We start from the raw sequence: 21,154 nt of genomic DNA on the forward strand, positions 1-21,154 counted from the left end.
GTGCTTTGATCAGGTGGTGGCGCTGATCTCCACCACAAAAAAATAGAAAAAGAACAGCAGATAAAGTAGGGGTTAGTACAGATTTTGGAGCCACCGTGAATAATAATGATAATTAATTGAATATACAGAGCATCAGGATCAAACTAAAATGAAGCTATCAGAAAGCCATGTCAAAGTAATGTGTTTTCAGCAGTGTTTTAAAGTTCTCCACCGTATCAGCCTGGCATATTTCTATCGGTCAGCTATTCCAGATTTTAGGTGCAGAACAGCAGAAAGCCGCCTCACCACTTCTTTTAAGTTTAGCTCTTGGAATTCTAAGCAGACCCTCATTTGAAGATCTAAGGTTATGATTTGGAGTATAAGGTGTCAGGTATTCCAAAATATAAGATGGAGCAAGATTATTTAAGGCTTTATAAACCATAAGCAGTATTTTAAAGTCAATTCTAAATGACACAGGTAACCAGTGTAGTGACATCAAAACTGGAGAAATGTGCTCGGATTTTCTTTTCCTAGTTAAGATTCTAGCAGCTGCATTCTGCACTCGTTGCAATCGATTGATGTCTTTTTTGGGTGGTCCTGAGAGAAGTGCGTTACAGTAATCTAGTCAACTGAAAACAAAAGCGTGAACTAATTTCTCAGCATCTTTCAATGATATAAGAGGTCAAACTTTTTCTATATTTCTTAAGTGAAAAAATGCTGTCCTAGTGATCTGATTAATATGCGATTTAAAATTCAGGTCACAGTCAATAGTTACCCCTAAATTCTTTACCTTCGTCTTGACTTTTAATCCTAATGCATCAAGTTTATTTCTAATAACCTCATTATACCCATTATTTGCCAATCGCTAAACTTTCAGTTTTCTGTTTATTTAGTTTGAGAAAATTACTACTCATCCATTCAGAAACACAAGTAAGACATTGTGTCAATGAATCAACAGAGTCGGGGTCATCAGGTGCTATTGATAAGTACAGTTACGTGTCATCAGCATAGCTGTGGTAGCTCACGTTATGCCCCGAGATAATCTGACCTAATGGAAGCATGTAAATCAAAAAGAGCAGCAGACCCAGGATAGAGCCTTGTAGAACACCATATAGAATATCATGTGTCATTGAAGTATAATTACCACAACTAACAAAGAGTTTTCACCTGCCAGGTAGGATTCAAAACAATTTAAGACACGGCCAGAGAGGCCCACCCGTTGACTAAGATGATTTCTAAGAATATTGTGATCAATGGTATCATATGCAGCACTCAAATCTAAGAGGATGAGAACAGATAAACGGCCTCTGTCTGCATTTACCCACAAGTCATTCACTACTTTAACAAGTGCAATTTCTGTACTGTGATTTGTTCTGAAACCCGACTGAAACTTATCAAGAATAGCATGTTTATTCAAGTGATCATTTAGCTGCATAATGACTGCCTTCTCTAGAATTTTACATAAGAAAGGCAAGTTAGAGATAGGTCTAAAATTTTTAAAAGCAGAGGAGTCAAGATAATTTTTCTTGAGTAGGGGTGTAACTACAGCAGTCTTAAGACAGTCTGGGAAGACCCCCATATCTAATGACAAGTTTACTATGTCAATGACATAGCTAATGACACCTGTTTGTTTATTGATTTTTGAAGTCTGTCCTGTTTCACTGCTATGCAGGCGAAGCCACAGGGGATGGCTAGTAGTATATAAGGACTTACTATTCTACTAGTTATATATCTGTTTTATAAGATCGTATAGATTTATTCATTAATATTCTTCTCTAATCTTATTGTTTTTTCCTTCTCTTTGACGTCCTGTAAAGCATTTTGAGCTCCATTTGTTATAAATGTTGACCCTGTTTTCTTGACCAGATCTGGCACTCAATAAATCAGAAGCTGTGAGTAAGAAGGCCCGGCAGGTATTGAAGACCGTCCAAGGGTGGACCGATAAGGAAGTGCCCAACAAGCAAGAAGTGATTGGAAATCTGTACAGCTGTATTGGAAATGCTCAGATTGAGATGGGCGATATGGATGGAGCCCTTCAGAGCCATGAGAAGGACCTGGAAATCGCCAAGCAAAAGTGAGGAAAGAAAAAAAAAAACCAAAAGAATTGTCTTCTTTGACTTGTCAACGTTAGTTGAGAATAGAAAGTCGTGAATGACGATTAACATATTGTAATGTAGGCAGCTGAGAATGTGACACCGGAGCCTTCAGAGTTGCCAGTATCTCACATGTGTTAACACAGTGCCTGGTTAACCACTTCAGGAAGTACATTTTGTTCATTTGTGAATTTTGTTCATTTACTGGGTCTACAGCATTCAGCAAGTCAAGGGTGAGTGGATGTTGAAAGGTCCACCATCTGTGAAAAATAAACAACCACTTCTGTACATCTGTTTTTATGTTTTGCCTAAACGTAAAGCAGTGGGTATGACACGCATGCGCAGTGTAAGTGCTGCTATTACTATTTTTCAGACAAATTCACTTTTGCACAGTGTTGATGGATCATAAAGTCACTCTGGAGATAGGAGCACAACTAGGGATGAAATACTGAAAATCAGAATTAGCCATAATAAAAAGCTGTAAGGATATAAAGAAAGGCACACAATTTCAGGTTGCATATACAGTACAGCAAGCTAATAAGGTTCATTATTATCACAGTTATTAGATCTCAAGCTACTGACACTTCCAAAATTAAATACGTTGACACCCATGTCTTGATGATTGGCTTACTCCTTGAGTTCTCCCAACATAAAACTGCAACATTTTGCATTTTTGACCCAGTAATTGTACAGGTTTGATCATAAAATGAGGTCCTAGATTCACATGAATAAAAAACTTGACCAGGAATACTGTCGAGTTCATTTTCTCCATCTTCATTTCCCAGAAATTTACTGCCAAATTTACAAGCTGAGAAAGGTCTAAGTGGAAAAGTCAAGTTTTACCACCGAGGTCTGGATAGGCACATCCTATCAGAGCTTATATGGTTAACTAGCTGTGTAAGCCCGTGGTGTAAAAAGCCCAGAGTCCTAGAAACTATTGAAATCGTCAGAAAAAAAACTGAAATGTAGAGATGTCAGGTAATTGAAAGGAACTACTCTGGGCATCTCTCTCCTAGGAGGATTTGTTTTACTGACGTGCTCGCATCGCTTGTGTATTAGCGGCTAAGCGAGTTTGTCTTTCTTCTGAGGTTTCGTTTTGCTGTCGTCGCTTGTGTCATTAGTGGTTAAGCGAGTTTTCTGTTTCCTCGGCGGCGGAGCCCTCACCCCGAGTCCACCTCTCACTTCCTGGCCGGACAGATACACACACTTCCACACATAGATGTTTATATACAGTATAAGATAAGGTGGAATCTGAAATGAAAAAGTGAAATTTGAGTTTACTAATTCATTTATGCTTTTATTTCATTCTTAAACAGCAATCTTATGGATGCCAAATCCCGGGCACTTGACAACATTGGTCGTGTGTATGCAAGAATTGGCAAATTCCCACGAGCCATTGAAGTGTAAGTGTGCACCTTCTATTATATGTACAGTGATTTTTCCCTTATGCTATTATACAAAGTCCCCAGTGTATGCCAGTGAGACACCATGGTAAAGAAGATGATATACAGTTTAAAGCCCAGAATCGATCTCTGATTAACACTCTCTTAGTATGCCTCTGCTGCCATCTATTATGAAATAATGCAGCTTAGGATTCAAGATTGTAGAAAACAATACCCACGATACTGCAACATCCTACTGTTTGTCACTGAAAGACATTCAAGCATCTTGTGAGGCTGTAAGAGTTTAGGAAAAGACAATTTCTGGGTGATAAGAATCTGTTAGTCTATCTGTAGTGGCCTGCAGGGGGCAACACATGCTCCAAAACCACAGACACAACTATTACAGACACGGTCCTGGGTTCAAAACAGTTTTTCTTTAATTAAAAGTGTACCTTTCGTAGGTTTCTTCCCTACACTGCTGTAAAGGGTCCCAACACCTAACAGCACAGCAAACACTTCAGTCCTTCATTTTATTTGCTCTGTTCTCCTCCACTCCACCTAGGCGAGTGTTGTCCATCTCAACCCCCTGGGCTAAGTGAAGGGCTCTTTTAAACTTTGGACTTGGGAGAACTTCTTGTACTCAATAGATTTTATCCAGGAAGCACTTCCGAATCAGCCAAGGCCACAACAGTCGTCCCTGTGCCATTAATATCCGACCAGCTACTCTTGGTGGTCCCCCTTCCATAGCAGTGCTTACCAGATGGGATGCCGAAACACAGTGCACAGGGGGACATTCTGCCAATAGCAGGCAGTCACCTTCTGTCCTGTCCTTCCAGGTGTCCAAGCCTGACCAATGTCGCTACATGCTTGCTGGAATGCCAGCCCCGGTGTAGCTGCCATGTCTTGGCACAGAAGGGGAATATCGCCGCTACCTTGCTGACCTTCTTTAATCAAAGCCTCCTGGCCGGGCAATGAAGCAGGATCTATCCTGGCAGGGGCACCGGCTGGTCCTTCGCAAAACATACATATACATTTAAAGAAAATACAAAATAGAGAATAAAAGCAAAAATGGCACTGTAATTGTACAGGGAGATTCACTCAAAAGAGGCCCCGAATATTCTGTTGTAACTCCCATTAGGATGAAGCAATCTGAACCAAAAAAAATATGCTATATACCTTGACGTACGTGTAATCAATTGCATTACATGCGATGCTGGAAGAAGTGGTTTCCATTTTCTGCCAGACACATTTTGATGCGGCTCTCCAGGTTCCTGAATGTATCGGGAAGCATCTCAGGGAGGGGGGAATAGCAGCAATTTCACGTTGAATGTTTTCCTTCAAATCTTCCTCAGTGCGAGGCTTGTTCCGATAGACTTTTCCTTTGAGTGGACCCCAAAGGTAAAAGTCTGGTGGTGTCAGATCGGCAAACGGGGTGGCCAAAGCCCCTTTGAAATGGCCCTGTTGCCAAAGAAGGACTCAATTTGTGCCAGGCTCCTTGCCAATGTGTGACACGTTGCTCCATCTTGCTGGAAGTAACCTTCCATTAATTCATGATCATCCAGTTGATTCTAACATCGCTTAAACGAACTGGTGACCTAATAGGTTTGCACCATGAAGACACGCTGCTCAGTACTGTACACCACCATCCTGATGAGAAGTCGAGTGACTGAGTGAAGGGGTACGGGCGGTGTGCACCCAGAAGTTGCAAACGGAGGTTAAACATCACGTTGGCTGTCTGGCGCTTACCTCATCGCTCCGACGCAGGGGCATCCCAGCTTGATTGAAGCTCCATATACTGTTTCGTTCAGATTGCTTTGTCCTAGTGAGAGTTATTACAGAATATTTGGGGCCTCTTCCAAGTGAATCTCCCTGTATATTATTGTGAACTTTGTGAGACTTACCAGGACCATTTTTTGGTTCATCTACTCTCGCCCTTAAAGATTAACACACACACAGATATGCACACATACAAACAGCAGTTCTATCTAGACAAAGTCTCGAGTGGTGCCAAGATACGCTATACAGGGTTTCACTTCTGCCAGCCCTAACAAACACGCAGGCGTCATCACAACACACAGAAAAGCGCCCCTCTTTTGGTTTTATGCCACTTACTAACCAAACCATGTCCTGCTTTTACCACCGTTGTTCTAATTACTGAGGAGCGACTTCAATATGCTTGATAAACCAAACCTGTGGGTAAGAAAGCAGCCATCGAACTCACACTTGGTGCTCTTTAATTATTTCATTCACTCTTGATAAAAAACAAAGTATAGAAAATATAAAAGCAGTATTGCATTTATTAAAGTATAAGAATACCAAATATAAGAAAATATAATAGAAAATAAAATAGCAAAGTCCTGATATAAACAGTCTTAGAGAAGCTTACTGAAAGTCAGGAGTGCCAAGGGGTGGATGTTGTCCTGGGCGGCCTTTGGTTTTGCGGTTGGCGTTATTTTTTCTGACATCCAAATCAGATGGCTTCACGTCTCTCAATCTCAGATGTCACTTTCTGTGTCATCTCCCTTCTGTTGTCAGCCTGAGTCCTTTGGACGAGTTATATTTATGTCAAAAAGCACACATGGGGTTTTAGGACATGTGACTTTACACGCATTTGATTGGCTATCTTGTCCTGATGACGAATAACACTGATCAAAGTGTTTGATCTTTGAAGCTCCTCCTCACTTCTTCCTTTCTCACGCTGCACACTAATTCTGTAATTCTCAGTCTTGCGGCGTCCATGTGTTCGTTCCCAGGATCTAAATACATTAAAATGGGTTCTGTAGCATCTACTTTTTTTCAGTTCCCAGGTCATAAACTAATTGGAAAAGAAACCAACTGGAACAAATTAAAATTTAATATAAACGGTCTGTAATTCAAAAATTGAAGATTTTCCACACCAGTGCAGAGGCAGCCAATGACAGATTTAGGTCAGGATAAGAGTATCCTATTCAGGATGAAAATGTCAACTTTTGAATGCCGTTAGTGAAATGTGTGTCTTCAGGTTGAATTTTGAATAATGAGAACAGAGGGGGCACTAAAGACCAAAAATTTGACAGAAAAAAGTAAAGTGGGTGCTCTGAAAAGAACTTTAAAGTCACTAGTTTCAATATTGGCACATTCAGATTTGAAACAAGGGGTTTCGACTCAAATGCACTGTTTAGAGAGGGTCACTTGGCACTGGCAGGGGGGCATTTATAAAAGAAGGTTGAACGGTATATTGAGACTGTCTAATAATAATAATAATAATAATAATAATAATAATACATTTTATTTATATAGTGCCTTTCCCATGCTCAAGGCACTTACAGAATATAATAAAGAACGGCAGCGTATACAGTATATAGCATTGTACAAACCGGATAAATAAATAAAGAAGATTAAGACAGTGAATTCTGAAAAAAAAAAAAAAAAAGAAACAGACAACATAATTGATGGTCTAGCACACACACACACAGGTTACATTAGCATCTTGACAGAGAAGTAAACTGAGAGAAGGGTAATAAAGTCAAATAGAGCTAAAAGCCTTCCTGAACAGATGAGTTTTGAGTTGTTTTTTAAAAGAATTCATGGAGTCAAAAATACAAAAATAAGGCAATGAAACAACAGTGTTGTGACACACAGAAAGGACTGTTTTGCCCAAATAAGCATTGTTTAAGTGCTGAGGACAAAAATACAGAGAGAGGTGGCAGTTAAATGAAGACGACTGCACCAGAGAGGGTGGCTGTGCACACGGAGAAGGCGTTTATATGCTGTTTATGGGGGATCCCTATAAATAAGGACATGGCATGTGAATGCAGTTGCTCTGCAAAGAAGGGCACTGTTTAAAGGCGGAGGGTGCACTGTTGGGATGTGTCACTCCACATACAAAAGTGATGTTCAAATGTTGAAAGCTGCACTATTAAGAGAGCAGCTTGGTGTATTGGCAGCTGGCTTTTAAATGCAGTCGCTCCCCATAGAGAAGTGGTATGTGGTTAAAACAGAGGACTCTGCTATTAAGGGGCAGCACGGTGGCGCGGTGGTAGTGCTGCAGCCTCACAGTAAGGAGACCTGAGTTCACTTCCCAGGTCCTCCCTGCGTGGAGTTTGCATGTTCTCCCCGTGTCTGCGTGGGTTTCCTCCCACAGTCCAAAGACATGCAGGTTAGGTGCATTGATGATCCTAAATTGTCCCTAGTGTGTGTGTTTGCCCTGCGGTGGGCTGGCGCCCTGCCCAGGGTTTGTTCCTGCCTTGCGCTCTGTGCTGGCTGGGATTGGCTCCAGCAGACCCCCGTGACCCTGTGTTAGGATATAGCGGGTTGGACAATGACTGACTGACTCTGCTATTAAGAGACAGCCTTGCCATAGGGAATGGAGTCGATCTGCATAGACGAGTGGTGTTTAAATAAAAACAGCTGCACTATTTAGAAATATTTGTCAAATATAGAAAAGGGGCTTTAAAAACACAGAGGGCTACCATACAGTGGATTCAGAAAGTATTCAGACCCCTCCGCATTCTGCACGCTTTTATTGTGTTGTGGATAAAATTTTAAATGGATACAACTGCCAGTTTTACCCATCAATCCACACTCCATAATCCATGATGACAAAGTTAAAACACATTTACGGACAGGTTTGCAAATTTATTAGAAATCAAAAGCTGAAATCTCTGAGTCTTCAGACACTTTGCAGTGGCACTGCAGATTAATAATACTAATTCTATATATTTATATAGTGCTTTTCTCCCTACTCAAAGTGCTTTAGTCAGCCACCGCTAATGAGTAGCACCCACCTGGATGATGTGACGGCAGCCATGTTTGCTTCAGTATGCTCACCACACATGAGCTATTAGGTGGTGAAGGGGTGAAAGAGATAGCCAACTAGAGACAGGGAATGATCAAGGGGCCATGGTGGGCAGTTTAGCCAGGACATTGGAATACACACTGCTCTTTATGAAGGACACCCTGGGATCTTTTATGACCACAGAGCAATAAGAATATAAACCATCTTAACAACATTATAAAAATCAGCAGTAAAATTATTGGTTCACAGCAGACCTCTATCACTGAAATGTATTGCAAACAGGTCAGAAAGAAAGCCAACTCAGTTCTGTCAGACCGACGCCATCCTCTTTTCTCTAAATTCCAGCTCTTACCATCGGGCTGCAGACTTGGGTTTCCAAAGGTAAAGGGTATCAGGCTTCAGAACTCTTTTATTCCTAGAACTATAAGCATTTTAAAGGTAAAGGTTAAATTCTGTATTATTGTTTTATTTATTTTTATCGTATTATTGTTTTATTGTTCTTTGTACTAATCTTGAGTGTGGGTTTAAGCAGTCACATTGGTTGTCAAATGCTGTGTCTTACCCATTGGAATCTCTGAAACAATGTATGTTTTTGTAATTTCCTGCTGCAAACAAATTCCCCTTTGGGATAATAAAGTTGAATTGCCTAATATAAAGAAACAACATTTAAATGCTGAGGACTGCACTGTATAGAAAATTTCTCTTCATCGATCATTTTCATTAAAATGGAAGGGACTGTGCTATTTAGAGAGGATCTCTTTATTCAGAATGGTGACATTTAAATGTTGAGGACTTCACTCAAGCATATCCGTCCATAAGGGCTGCAGTTGCTCTATGTAGAGGGGTCACTTGAATTTAGCACGTGGCAAAAATGCAGAAGTGTTCTGTAAAAGCTGAGAGATGAGATATTTTGAGAGGGTCACCTCATATAGGAAGGTGGCATTTAAGCACAGAGGGCTGCCTTATGCAAAGGTGGCATTTAAATGCAGTCATTGTGCACATAGAAGTGTTGCTAAAAGGCAGAGAGCTGCCCGTTCTACAAAGGTGGCCTTTAAAAGTAAAGGGCTTCACTAAACAGAGAGAACTGTTCACTTATGATTAGCTTATTTAAATACAAAGAGCTGTTCCATTAAGAGATGGTCATCCAATGTGAAGTAGTGGCATTTAAATACACCGGATTATGCTGATTTCTCTGTACCGATAAGAGCGATTTCAAAGCAGAAGACTGCACTATCTAGAGAGGGTCATTCTGCTCGGAAAGGTTGTGTTTTGATAAAGAGGGAAGCATTACGGAGGGTCACAAAGCATGAAGAAAAGTTGCCTTCAGGTGTTGAGAATGGGTCACCGTACAAAAGGGCGGTGGCATTTAAATGCAGACGCTCTGCATAGAGAAGTGGCTTTTCAGATCTGGAAGTCTGCTCTGTTTAGAGGGGATTACCTTATATAAAGAAGCAAAAGTCCAGACACTCAATAGAGAAGGTGACATTTAAATGCTGAGGATTGTACCATTATTTGGAACGGCTTGCCTCATATAGAAAGATGGCTTTTAAATACAGATTTCTAGGAAGGAGTGCACCATATAGGTGTAAATTATTATATATTAGCTGTCCCCTATGGCTCTGCCCATGTAGTAATGAAACAGGAAAAACTTTAAAAATCAATAAACAAACAGGTATCACTAGCCAAGCAGAGTCAAGGTCCACTCCAACACATGGCGACAGGTACAGCGACTGAAAAGGAGGCTGGCACGTGAGTAAGGAGGGTCCTACCCTCGGCCTGCAGCATCTGTCTCGGATTTGCACAAATAAATTGGTGCCGCAAGCGAACTATGATTCTTAGTGCGATGAGAGAGGTTGCAAAATCAACCAGAATGATCAAGCAAATTATAGAAAAAAAACCTCATCTAAACCCGTTAAGTAGTTCTCTTGTTCGCTAGCTAAGCGGAGGTAAGGTACACACCCTGAGCCTGGCACGTGAGAGAAGAGGGCCCCGCCCCCTGCGTCTCTCTTGGATTCGCGCACATAAATCAGTACCGCAAGTGAAATATGATACATAGTGCAATTACAGAAGTCGCAAAATCAACCGGAATGTTCAAGCAAATTCTAGAAAAAAGCCTGATCTAAATCCGTTAAGTAGTTCTCTCGTGAAAAGTGACAGACATACATACAGACAGATGTTGGATTATATATATATATATATATATATATATATATATATATATATATATATATATATATATATATCTATATATATAAAATCCCTATGTGCATCCAGGTGTCCATGTGTGGGTGTCTTATTACTGTCAGAGAAAGTTAGAGGCATTTTACGGAAATACAAACCAGTATTACTGCGAGAGGAAATTAAAGGTACACAATACAGTGATGCATATTACAGCCACATACAAGCCAGTATTACTGTCAGAGGAGATTAAAGGCATATTACTGACGTGCACGCCTGTATTACCGCCAGAGAAAATTAAAGGTATATTACAGACGTACAAGCCAGCGGACGTACAAGACGGTATCCTTCAATAAGGGCGCGCCTCAAAAGGGCGACCTCAATTGGGCGCAGCGAATAAAGGCGTGCATAAATAAAGATCTGCACCTTTGTTGCTCTTCACATATTCCAGAGCAATTTGAACTAAATTATCTATGAACGCCTTTATTTGCCACGCTCAATTGAGGTCGCCCTTTTGAAGTTCGCCTTTTTGTGCATGCCCTTATTGAATAGAGCCGTACAAGACAGTATTACTGTCACAGAAAATTAAAGACACACAATACACGGCGGTAGCCCACGAAGAACGGTCAGCTCAGCAAGTAAACATCAACAAAAGAAAGGCTTAAAGACAAAGAAAAATACGACCAACAAAAAGAATGAGGTCAAAGTCCCTTGCCATTTAATATAGACTGTTCCTACTAAAGTTTATAAGATACCTCGTCTTGCCTCTACCCTTTGAAGTCTGTAGTTACCATTGCTCAACATGAGGACAAGAGCTGTGACAATGAAAGTCAAAGCAGCCATTATGAGGCTGAAAAACAAAAGTAAAACCATTGGAGACATCGGGAAAACCTTAGAATGACCAAAATCAACTGTCTGGAAAATCACTAAGGAGAAAAACCACACTGGAAAGCTCAGTAATTACACAGGGACTGGTAGGCCAAGGAAGACCTCCACTGTTGAAGACAGAAGAATCCTCACTATGGTAAAGAAAAACCCCCTAACTCCTGTCTGACAGATCAGAAACAGTCTTCAGGGGGCCAATGTGTGTGTGTGTGTGTCACAGATGGCTATCTGCCAAAGACTCCATGAACAGAAATACAGAGGCCACACTGCAAGATTCAAACCACTAGTTAGCCAAAACAATAGGGTGGCAGATTACAATTTGTGAAAAGCGACTAAAAAGAGCCTGCAGAATTCTGGAAAAAGGTCTTGCGGACAGACATGACAAAGGTGAACCTGCATCAGAGTGATGGCAAGAGCAAAGTGTGGAGACGAGTGATGTAAGGTGCCAGTCTCTCAATGGGTAGCCAAGATCACCTGGCACATGTAATGGTGAATAGTTCAGGCCATACGAAACACAAAGGGTTCAGCCAGTTATCTTACCAACAAGCCAGCCATCACATACAGTACCTTCAGCAAGTCATCTGATCAACACTGCTTTGCCTACTGAGCCATGGACAATTGTCAGTGTCATCTTTCATCGCAGATGACATGTGTATTAATGGAATGTCACTGTTTTCAGTTAACAAAAGCAGCGTCATTCTTGCTAGGTGCCCTTATTCCAATATGAGTGCCGTCAATTCCCACAATTACTTTAGGAACACCGGACACTTCTGCAAATGGCCTTTAATGTTGGCATGTGCAACCAAATCTTATGGAAACTGAATGTCGTGCCTCACCAGTTGCTGTGCCTTCAAGCACAGTAGCCATGATGGAGAAGAAACTTGGCTGAGATATTCCCGACTAGTGCTGATCAGCGAATTTCACCAAAGTGTTATTCCTAGCGAATGCTGCATTCGTGTTTATTATTATTATTTACTGATAATTCCCCTCTGGTAGTTGCCTGAACAGGTAGACCCCGATTTCATACTTTCAGACAGTATGGGCCCACTCAGCACAAAGTTCCAAGACAATGGCACTTGAAAGTCTAAATTGGCTCCGAAGCCAGTCATCATCATCATGGGCAAAAAAAAAAAGAAAAAAATCCTTACATTCCCTAAAGGTTTGTTTTCTTTCGGATGTGACTGTTTGCATATCTTCAAGCAGGGCCATATTGTGTCAAACCATTAGACTATGAATAGGCCCCAGGATGTGAGATTTGGAGTTTTCTGTACCCAGGGAGTGAATCATATCCATGTTTTTACTACACTTTGGTTTCTCATCCTTAGAAGTGAAAACAGGTAGCCAATATAAAGTAATGAAAAAAAAAATTCCTCAGTACAAATACGCTGCATTGGCAATCTTATCAGGGAATTAACGACAATTTGTGTGTCATGTTCATCACTTTTGAGGTGTAAAATGTCAACACACATTATAATAACACCAATCTAAATCCATTAAGTAGTTCGCTAGCTAAGCGAATGCAAGATACACCCCGAGGCCAGCACGAGAGTGAGGAGGGCCACGCACCCCTGCCCTCAGTGTCTCTCTCGGATTTGCGCAAATAAATCGGTACTGCAAGCGAACTATGATTCTTAGCGCGTTGAGAAAAGTCATCAAATCAATCGTAATGTTCAAGCAAATTATAGAGAAAAAACAGATCTAAATCCATTAAGTAGTTCTCCCGTGAAAAATGGACAGACAGACAGACAGACAGACGGACGTTGGATTTTACATATATAGAGATTAAACTTGTGAGTTGCTATTTTGCTGGTTTGATTGCTCTTCCCTACTTGATCAAAGGTGTCATCATTTTTTCTCAGAAATGTTTCTTTATGGATGGGTCAGAGTTGCCATAAATATACACAAGATTTCCCATCAAGTTTTCTTTTATAAATCCCGACTTTTGGAGGCCTCTTTTCTGTGCATACGCAAGCTTTATAAATCTGAACCAGTAGACAGAATTAAAATATTGATGGCCTGTCAGTGTAACACAGGAGGAATTCCATCCATCCATTATCAAACCTGCTATATCCTAACTACAGGGTCATGGGGGTCTGCTGGAGCCAATCCCAGCCACACAGGAGGAATTGAAATGAAATATTACTGACACCTGGTGCATTTGAACACACCCCTCCCACTTTTAAGCTCTTTGTATTATAAAGGCCCTAGTCTTTGATTTACCATTGAATGTTTCACTTACAGGATTTCCTGCCAATTTTAGGGCTGACATTTCTTGATCATTTCCCTCATTAGGTGGGAAGAGAAGATTCCTCTCACCAAGTCAAGCCTGGAGAAGACCTGGCTATTCCATGAGATTGGTCGTTGCTACCTGGAACTGAATCAGAATGTGAAGGCCCGTAGCTATGGAGAGAAGTCTCTAGCATTCGCTCTGGAGGCGGACAACATAGAGTGGCAACTTCATGCCAATGTGCTGATGGCTCAATCAGAGGGTGAGCTGTTCACTACTTCGTCCTCAGTTAGAACCTGCTAGTTCTCATAACATCTAAAACAAACTAACTTCTGCTAGTTAATGTGCTCGACAGACGTTTGATAAGATGCAAACATTAGAATGACCAGTAAATGGATATTTCAAAACAATACATAATTTCTTAAATTTGTCAAGTCTCTCTTCTTTGCTCATTTTCCCAAATTAAAAAAAATCCTTCTTCTTCTGCTTTCATGGTTCCTGCAGTGAAACTTGGAGACTATGACACTGCGGTTACACTTTTTAAGAAGGCTCTGGAGAAGGCAGAAGTTCTGAAGGATGAAGCAACCAAAGAAGCTATCCATATTGTAAGTGACTGGAAATTAGACCGTGTAAAATTAAAGGAGGTTTCCTGCCATCTACCTAATGTTAGTGACATCACATCTCATCAGGTTCAAAAAACAGACAGATGAAAACATACATATAGAGTCATGTGGAAAAGTAAATACACCCCATGAAATGTTTTCTTCTTTTGTAGTTAATGTTGTGATAAAGGCGCTATATTGGCACCCGTCCCGATACAGATAGACACGGAGGCACACGTAAAAGTAAAAGAAAGGTTTATTTTTCTTCAGCTGGGGACCATGTCTTCCCCGTGTTCCTCAGCCCTAACACAGTCCCGCAAAAGCACAAACACAATCACCAAGACAAAAAGCACACTACTCTCTTCTTCTTCTCCTCCTCCCAACTCTCGCCCTGAGTAGTGGCTGCTTCTTATAGCCCACCCGGAAGTGCTCCAGGTGATAATTGACCTAAGTCAGGCTGCACTTCCGGGGCACCCCTACACTCCAGGGGAGCTGCCATCTAGCATTTTGGGGGAGTCAGTGTCCTGACAAAGCTGCCTTCCCTCATCCTTCCATTTCAGGGGCATCCCGGCCGGGATAAGCTGCCAGCCGTCTGCCACAATCTATAAATAAAGGTGATGTAATTGGAAAAATTACAGTAATGTTTTCAATTAGAAATAAACAAATATGCCAATTCTGTCTGTGGGAAAAGTAAGTAACCCCTTGGCTCTAGTCTTATGGGGCCAGATGTGATTCTCAAATGAGAATACCTGTCTGGGGACCTAATCTGCACAACTTCAGGGATAAGGATGGAAAACCAAAGCAGCAAAACAAGGAAAACCCACCTAGACAAATAGAAATCATTCAAACTCCACACAGAAAAGGACTGGCTGCTGGGTTGAAACCCACAATGATGGATCTGTGACACAGCAGAGCTGAATTCAGTGCTGCTGTGTCACCATACATATAAATGACTCAGCTCATCCATTTTAATACAGTCATTAAAGAACCTAAGAGGCAACCTTTATGTATCAAAAGATCATTGTAAACTGCAATAGTTTAAATGTGAGCTTTTACAATGTAATCATTATGGATTAATCTGTGGGAGTGGGAGTTATTGGATTGTTGTTTCATTCAGTTTCAGTTCCTGCCATTAACTTGATGCTATTGGCTTAGGTTGCATTGGACTAAGGAGAATCAGATACTCATAGGGATGGGTGGATACATAAAAATATTATTCATTAAATGTGTATCAAAATACAGGCACTTGAAGATGTTCAAAAACAAATCCGTGAGGCACATTCTCCTGAGGAGGTTACAGAAGAAGCGGACACTCAGAAGGACAGCTCTCATGTTAAAGGTAATATAAAGAATGCTCAGCATAAACCAGGGACTTCAGGAGTTTACAGATATAGGAGAAATGATAAGAAAGATTCCAGAAAATATCCCATCTGACACCCTGATGACAGGTAGGATGAAGAGTATCATTTTAACTTGAAGATGTGTAACTCCTGAAATGCATCAACTCCACCTGGTAGCACAGAAGCCCTCATAAGACAGTTCACCATGGCTGGCTAAATTTACAAATTCTAAAAATGGAAGATGCTTTCAGAACATGTATTACCTAGTTAGCTGTACTACCCATCTAAGACGGGTTGACATCTAAGTCATCAATGTAGACCTCTTGTTTTTTATTTGATACATGGGTTGGTTATTTGGTCTGGTATATTAATACCCAACTGATACCTTTACCTCTTCAGACAGAGATATCCATTTTCACCAATTCCTCTCGGTGTTGCTTATCAAACTGACCACTTTAATGACACTAGCCTAGTCGTGCTTGGACTTTGGTTTCCTGATATATGTGATTTATCGTTTTTGTCACTCCTCCATTGCCCACCATGCAAGGTTATCAGTCATTAACATTATAGCTATAAACCTTCTTTGTTCATTTGATCAGAGTTGAACCAAGAAAGTTGTTGCCACGTTGCTATTGCCAGCATATAATGCAGGGGTGTCCAACTCTGGTCCTGGTGGGCTGCAGGTTTTCATTCTCTCTTCTTAATTAGTGAGCCATTTTTGCTTCTGATTCACTTGTTTGGCCTTAGTTTTAAATGATGTGACTCAGACCCCTTAGTTGTTTCTTTTTCCTTAATGAGCTTCCAAATCAATAATGAGACACAAAACAAGCCACCACATGACTAGCTCACCTGAAAATAAAGAAAGGTGAAGGTCTCGGTCATGTTGGTCTGCTCAGGTCACCTAAACATCTTGACGGTGGTCTTGGGAAAAATAGAAAATCAATAGTCTGCTGAGAGCAGCAGCAAGTCAGGATATTCAGTAATGGCTTTAATTAACAGCAAGAATTGGCTTCTCATTAAGAAACTGGTTGGAGTGAAACTGGCTGGAGTTTGACGTTCCAGTTTAGATGGTCATCTATTGGCTGCTTTCACATCTCATTTCTGTTTGGCTGCCATTTAATGAAGAAACAAATCAAATCAGAGGACTGAATCCTTAAAAACAGGGATATTAAAATGAAGGGAAAAGGAGTTAATTAGCAGCGAAAACTGATCACTGATTAGGAAAAAGGGTTAGAATGAAAACCTGCAGCCACTGCAGCCCACCAGGACCGGAGCTGGACACCCCTGATATAATGTCAGACAACAGAATAGGCCGATAAGGCAAATTTAGACCCTTATTTGGTATTTTGATCATCATTTATGATTTATTTATGATTCTTTAACTGTCTTCTACATGTTTAAACTTTTTTTTTTAATTTTTGTTTCTAACTCAAGCAACTGCATGGATGCACAGATACATAGACACTTGTCCTTTCATTAAGGTGGATAAGCTGATTTCTGTCTGTCCAGCAGTTACTCTCTGATGGATGTATTCAGTGTTAACGTTTGCAGTGTACCGTCTATTGGAATGTATTTTTTAATGCATGTAGTAATAAAATGCATTGCATCTTTTATTCCAACAGGTGACGCATAACAAACCTTAGCACTGCTTTTTTGAATCCCTTACCAAATGGCATATAGCAGAGACATAGCAGCAGGACAGACACACAGACAGACACTTTGCCTTTTATTAAGGTGGATGCACTAAATCAGTTATTTGCTGATGGCCATTATTAAGTTATTCATGCAAGCTATTTGACAGTTCCAGAAAAAATCTGTAAATACCAAACCAAATTTACAGTAATTACAACTCTTCATGATGACCAACTTTTGCAAGTTGTTCACATTTTGCATGCGTGTAATTTACAAATCATTGAAGCCTGATTTGTACATTAATATACAGAGAAGTATCATTTATTTTAAAAATGTTATCAATTTAGACACATAATAATTGCACTGATGGTTTTATCATCCCAGCTTGTATAAAGTAATAGATGCAGGATTTGCACTGAAAGAGCTCTGATTCAGTTGAAATACAGAATTCACACCATTTAATTTTCAGACTTTTCTGAGAATTATTACATTAGAAAGAGCAATGTCACTTTATATATTTCAATGATCTGTTACTTTTAGTTACTATAACATAACATTCTCAGATCCACTTGATCCAATCATTTATAATCCAATTTAAATGATAAAATATATTATTTATTGTAGCATTATCACACATACATACAGGGAGACTCACACAAAAAAGATATTCTGTTGTAACTCCCGTTAGGATGAAGCAATCTGATCCAAAAAATCCACTCTATACCTTGACTTACGAGTAATTGATTGCATGCTGGAAGAAGTGGTATCTGTTTTTCTGCCAGACACATTTCGACACGGTGCTCCATGTTCTTGAACACATCAGCAAGCGTCTCGGGGAGGGGGGAATAGCAGCAATTTCACGTTTGATGTTTTCCTTCAAATCTCCCACAGTGGAGGCTTGTTCGATAGACTTTTCCTTAGAGCAGACCCCAAAGGAGGAAGTCTGGTGGTGTCAGATCCGGCAACCATGGTGCCCAAAGCCCCTTTGAAACGACCCTGTTGCTGAAGAAGGACTCAATTTCTGCCATGCTTATTGTCGATGTGTGACAAGTTGCTCCATCTGCTGGAAGTAACTTTCCATTAACTCTTGATCATCCAGTTGATTCTGACATCGCTTAAACAAATTGGTGACCCAATAGGTTCGCACCATGAAGATGCGCCGCTAAATACTGTACACCACCATCCTGATGAGAAGTCGAGTGACTGAGTGAAGGGGTATGGACGGTGAGCACCCAGAAGTTGCAAATGGAGGTTAAACGTTGTGACGGCTGTCTGGCGCCTACCTCGTCGCTCTGATGCAGGGGCATCCCAGCTTGTTTGAAGCTCTATATACTGAGGAGCACATTGCATGTTGTTACGTTCAGATTGCTTCATCCTAGCGAGAGTTATTACATAATATTCAGGGCCTCTTTGAGTGAATCTCCCTGTGTATGTATATATTATATATATATATATATATATATATATATATATATATATATATATATGTGTATATATATATATATATATATATATATATATATATATATATATATACAGTATATATATACAGTATATAAATATACTATATACTATATATATGTGTGTGTGTATATGTGTGTATATGTAGCACAGCTGTTTCCAAACTGACTCCCTCAATATGTTGTTCTAAAATGTGTTTTTACAGGCTGGTGAAGGTGTAAATGGCCATTACCTTATATGCAGGTGGTCCCCTCTAAACATTTCCCCATCAAAAAGGGCATAAAAAGTGTTTTATATAGAATACATGCACATACACAAATACAGTTGCAAGAATAAGCGTGTTCCCTTTGGAATTCCCTGGCTTTCTGCATTAATTCCTCATAACACTGTGGTCAGGTCACTGTAATAAACAAATACAATCTTCTTAAATTGATTGCAGTTCTTCTAGTCAAAAGTGAACACACTGTTTAAACATTCACTGTCAAGTCTATGACCTTCTAGGCAGATAGCAAAAGCTCCAAAAACTAACTGGAGTCAGGCTTAGAGGTGTCCTGCATTATAAAAAAAGACACAGAGAGCCTGGCTGTTGCCATAGTCTGCTCTTCTGAAAGATCTGTTCATGTGGAAATATGACAGGACTTTGAAGTGTAGGAATAGTGGAACAGGATACTGGGTGTTCATCAATCCATGGTAAAACAAATTATCAGTGGAGGAAATTCAGTAGGGTTACTGCTTTCCCTAGCAGTAGAAGTCCCTGTAAGAGATCACAGGAAGATTGCAAAATGCAGTGCTGAAGTAGGTAAAAAAGAACCCTAGGGTAACCATGAAGAAACTGAGGGATTTTCTTAAAGTACAAGAAAAACAATGAAAACAAAAAATGTTCATGGGAGGACACAGTGGAGGAAACCACTGCGTTCCAAAAGAAACACTGCTGCATGTCTATCTCAAGTTGGCAAAAACCAGCCTAGATGTTCCACAGCTCTTGTGTGACAGTGTTCAATGGGCAGATGAGATCAAATTTAAATGTGTTGGCAGACATGCACAATACCACGTTTGGAAGGAAAAAAATCGGGAGTGGTCTTCTCTCGACTTTCTCTATACTCAGGTATGGGGATGGATATTTGAGGAGTAAACCACAAGACAAGGATTATATTTTTATATTATGTGCATTAAAGAACCATCAACAACAAATCAAATCAAATTAATAATATATTGAACAATTATTATAAAAGTAAATTTGAATAAATCAGACTCTGCAGCTGCATGAATAAAAGGTAAAGTATTACTTCTGTTTAGTGGAAATAGCCCAAAAGTTGATACAAATCTATGTTTTGTATCTAATACTTGCATGCAAAATTAGGTTGACCTAACTGAAAGTGTACTCAAGTTATCGTGTTTACATACACACACACACACAGACACAGACAGACAGACACACAGGCATAATTCCAAAAATGATATTTTCTGACTAGAGGAGGTCTAAAATGTCAAGATACATCAAAATATCAAAATGCAATTTTTGGAGGAATTCCAATACTTTCCCTATACTTTGTATACGAGTAGAATAAATATATATATATATATATAGTACATATATATAAATAAATAAAATATTATATATAGTATGCCAGAAAGTTACAGGTGAGTGCATACAGGTTGGGGTTGGGGTGGGGATGTGGGGTTGTGGACGGAGTTTGAGGGAGAAAGATACCCAGATCTTTATTGATCAACCTTCAAGCAAGGGACTGGGAGGGGGAGTTCGTTTCGTCCTCTTCTTCCTCCAGGTTGTCCAAGATGGAGTGGCCTCAAAGCTGGCTGTGGATGAACCTGCGGCAATCCTGGATTGACATCCTCTACCTTCTTGGCAAGCCCAAAAGCACAGCGCATGAACCTTCAAGACTTCTGGGTTGTTTTGCATTTTGTGTGTATGTGTGTAGGTGCTGGGAAACAGGCCATAGTGTTTGAGAGGCTCCTTCTGGGCCTGCAATCTGCCAGTTCCTGTTCCAGGTTGCCCAGCAGGACTTTCACAGATTCTAGGCATGCATGAAGGTCCTCAGGGGTAAGGTTCGTCCTCCACCCCAGATAGCCATCCATGCCTGGTTTTGATGTCTGTTGGTAAGTCTGTTATAAGCTAGTCTCTCTCAAAAGATCTGCATTGTGTTGGCAACACATTTTCAAACAGGTTCCACATATTGTCCTTGGCTGTAATGAGTTTGAGGATACTCTTTGATTTCCACGGGTGCATTTTAACAATTCTCCAGATGATACTCCTTAAAAAAGAAAACCTTTGTAAAAGCCAGGTAGAACCACAAAGTGTTCGGGTATCAAGGGCTGGAGCTGTCCCTGTGCCAGCTGAGCATTTTCCAGGGAAGAAGGAGGGAAAAATAGGACATCAAGCGTCCTTCCCACAGAGTCTTTAGTTTAGTCCATCAAAGTCCTGTGGATGCAGTTGCAGGCAAAAATGACTAACAGTATGATGAGGAATGATGAGGGTGCCTGGTATTCCATTCCCACCCTTCTGGGGCTCTTTGTACTCTGTACATTTTGCAGACTTATATACTCTCATGATGGCTCTGCAGACCACAGCGAACTGGGTCT

General features: G+C 40.4%; 2 protein-coding genes across 2 annotated transcripts in view; both read left to right on the forward strand.

The window, feature by feature from the left end:
- Positions 1 to 21,154, forward strand: part of nkiras2 (NFKB inhibitor interacting Ras-like 2) — a 292,782-nt gene that overhangs the window by 171,424 nt on the left and 100,204 nt on the right. The window lies entirely within an intron of this gene.
- Positions 1 to 21,154, forward strand: part of odad4 (outer dynein arm docking complex subunit 4) — a 53,648-nt gene that overhangs the window by 29,195 nt on the left and 3,299 nt on the right. Inside the window, exons 7-11 of the mRNA XM_028819602.2 lie at positions 1,846 to 2,053; positions 3,389 to 3,475; positions 13,587 to 13,783; positions 14,026 to 14,126; positions 15,366 to 15,462. Coding sequence (XP_028675435.2) covers positions 1,846 to 2,053; positions 3,389 to 3,475; positions 13,587 to 13,783; positions 14,026 to 14,126; positions 15,366 to 15,462 — 690 coding nt within the window. The remainder of the gene's footprint in view (positions 1 to 1,845; positions 2,054 to 3,388; positions 3,476 to 13,586; positions 13,784 to 14,025; positions 14,127 to 15,365; positions 15,463 to 21,154) is intronic.

The sequence above is a fragment of the Erpetoichthys calabaricus genome, chromosome 14, assembly GCF_900747795.2.
Source record: "Erpetoichthys calabaricus chromosome 14, fErpCal1.3, whole genome shotgun sequence".
NCBI lineage: Eukaryota > Metazoa > Chordata > Cladistia > Polypteriformes > Polypteridae > Erpetoichthys > Erpetoichthys calabaricus.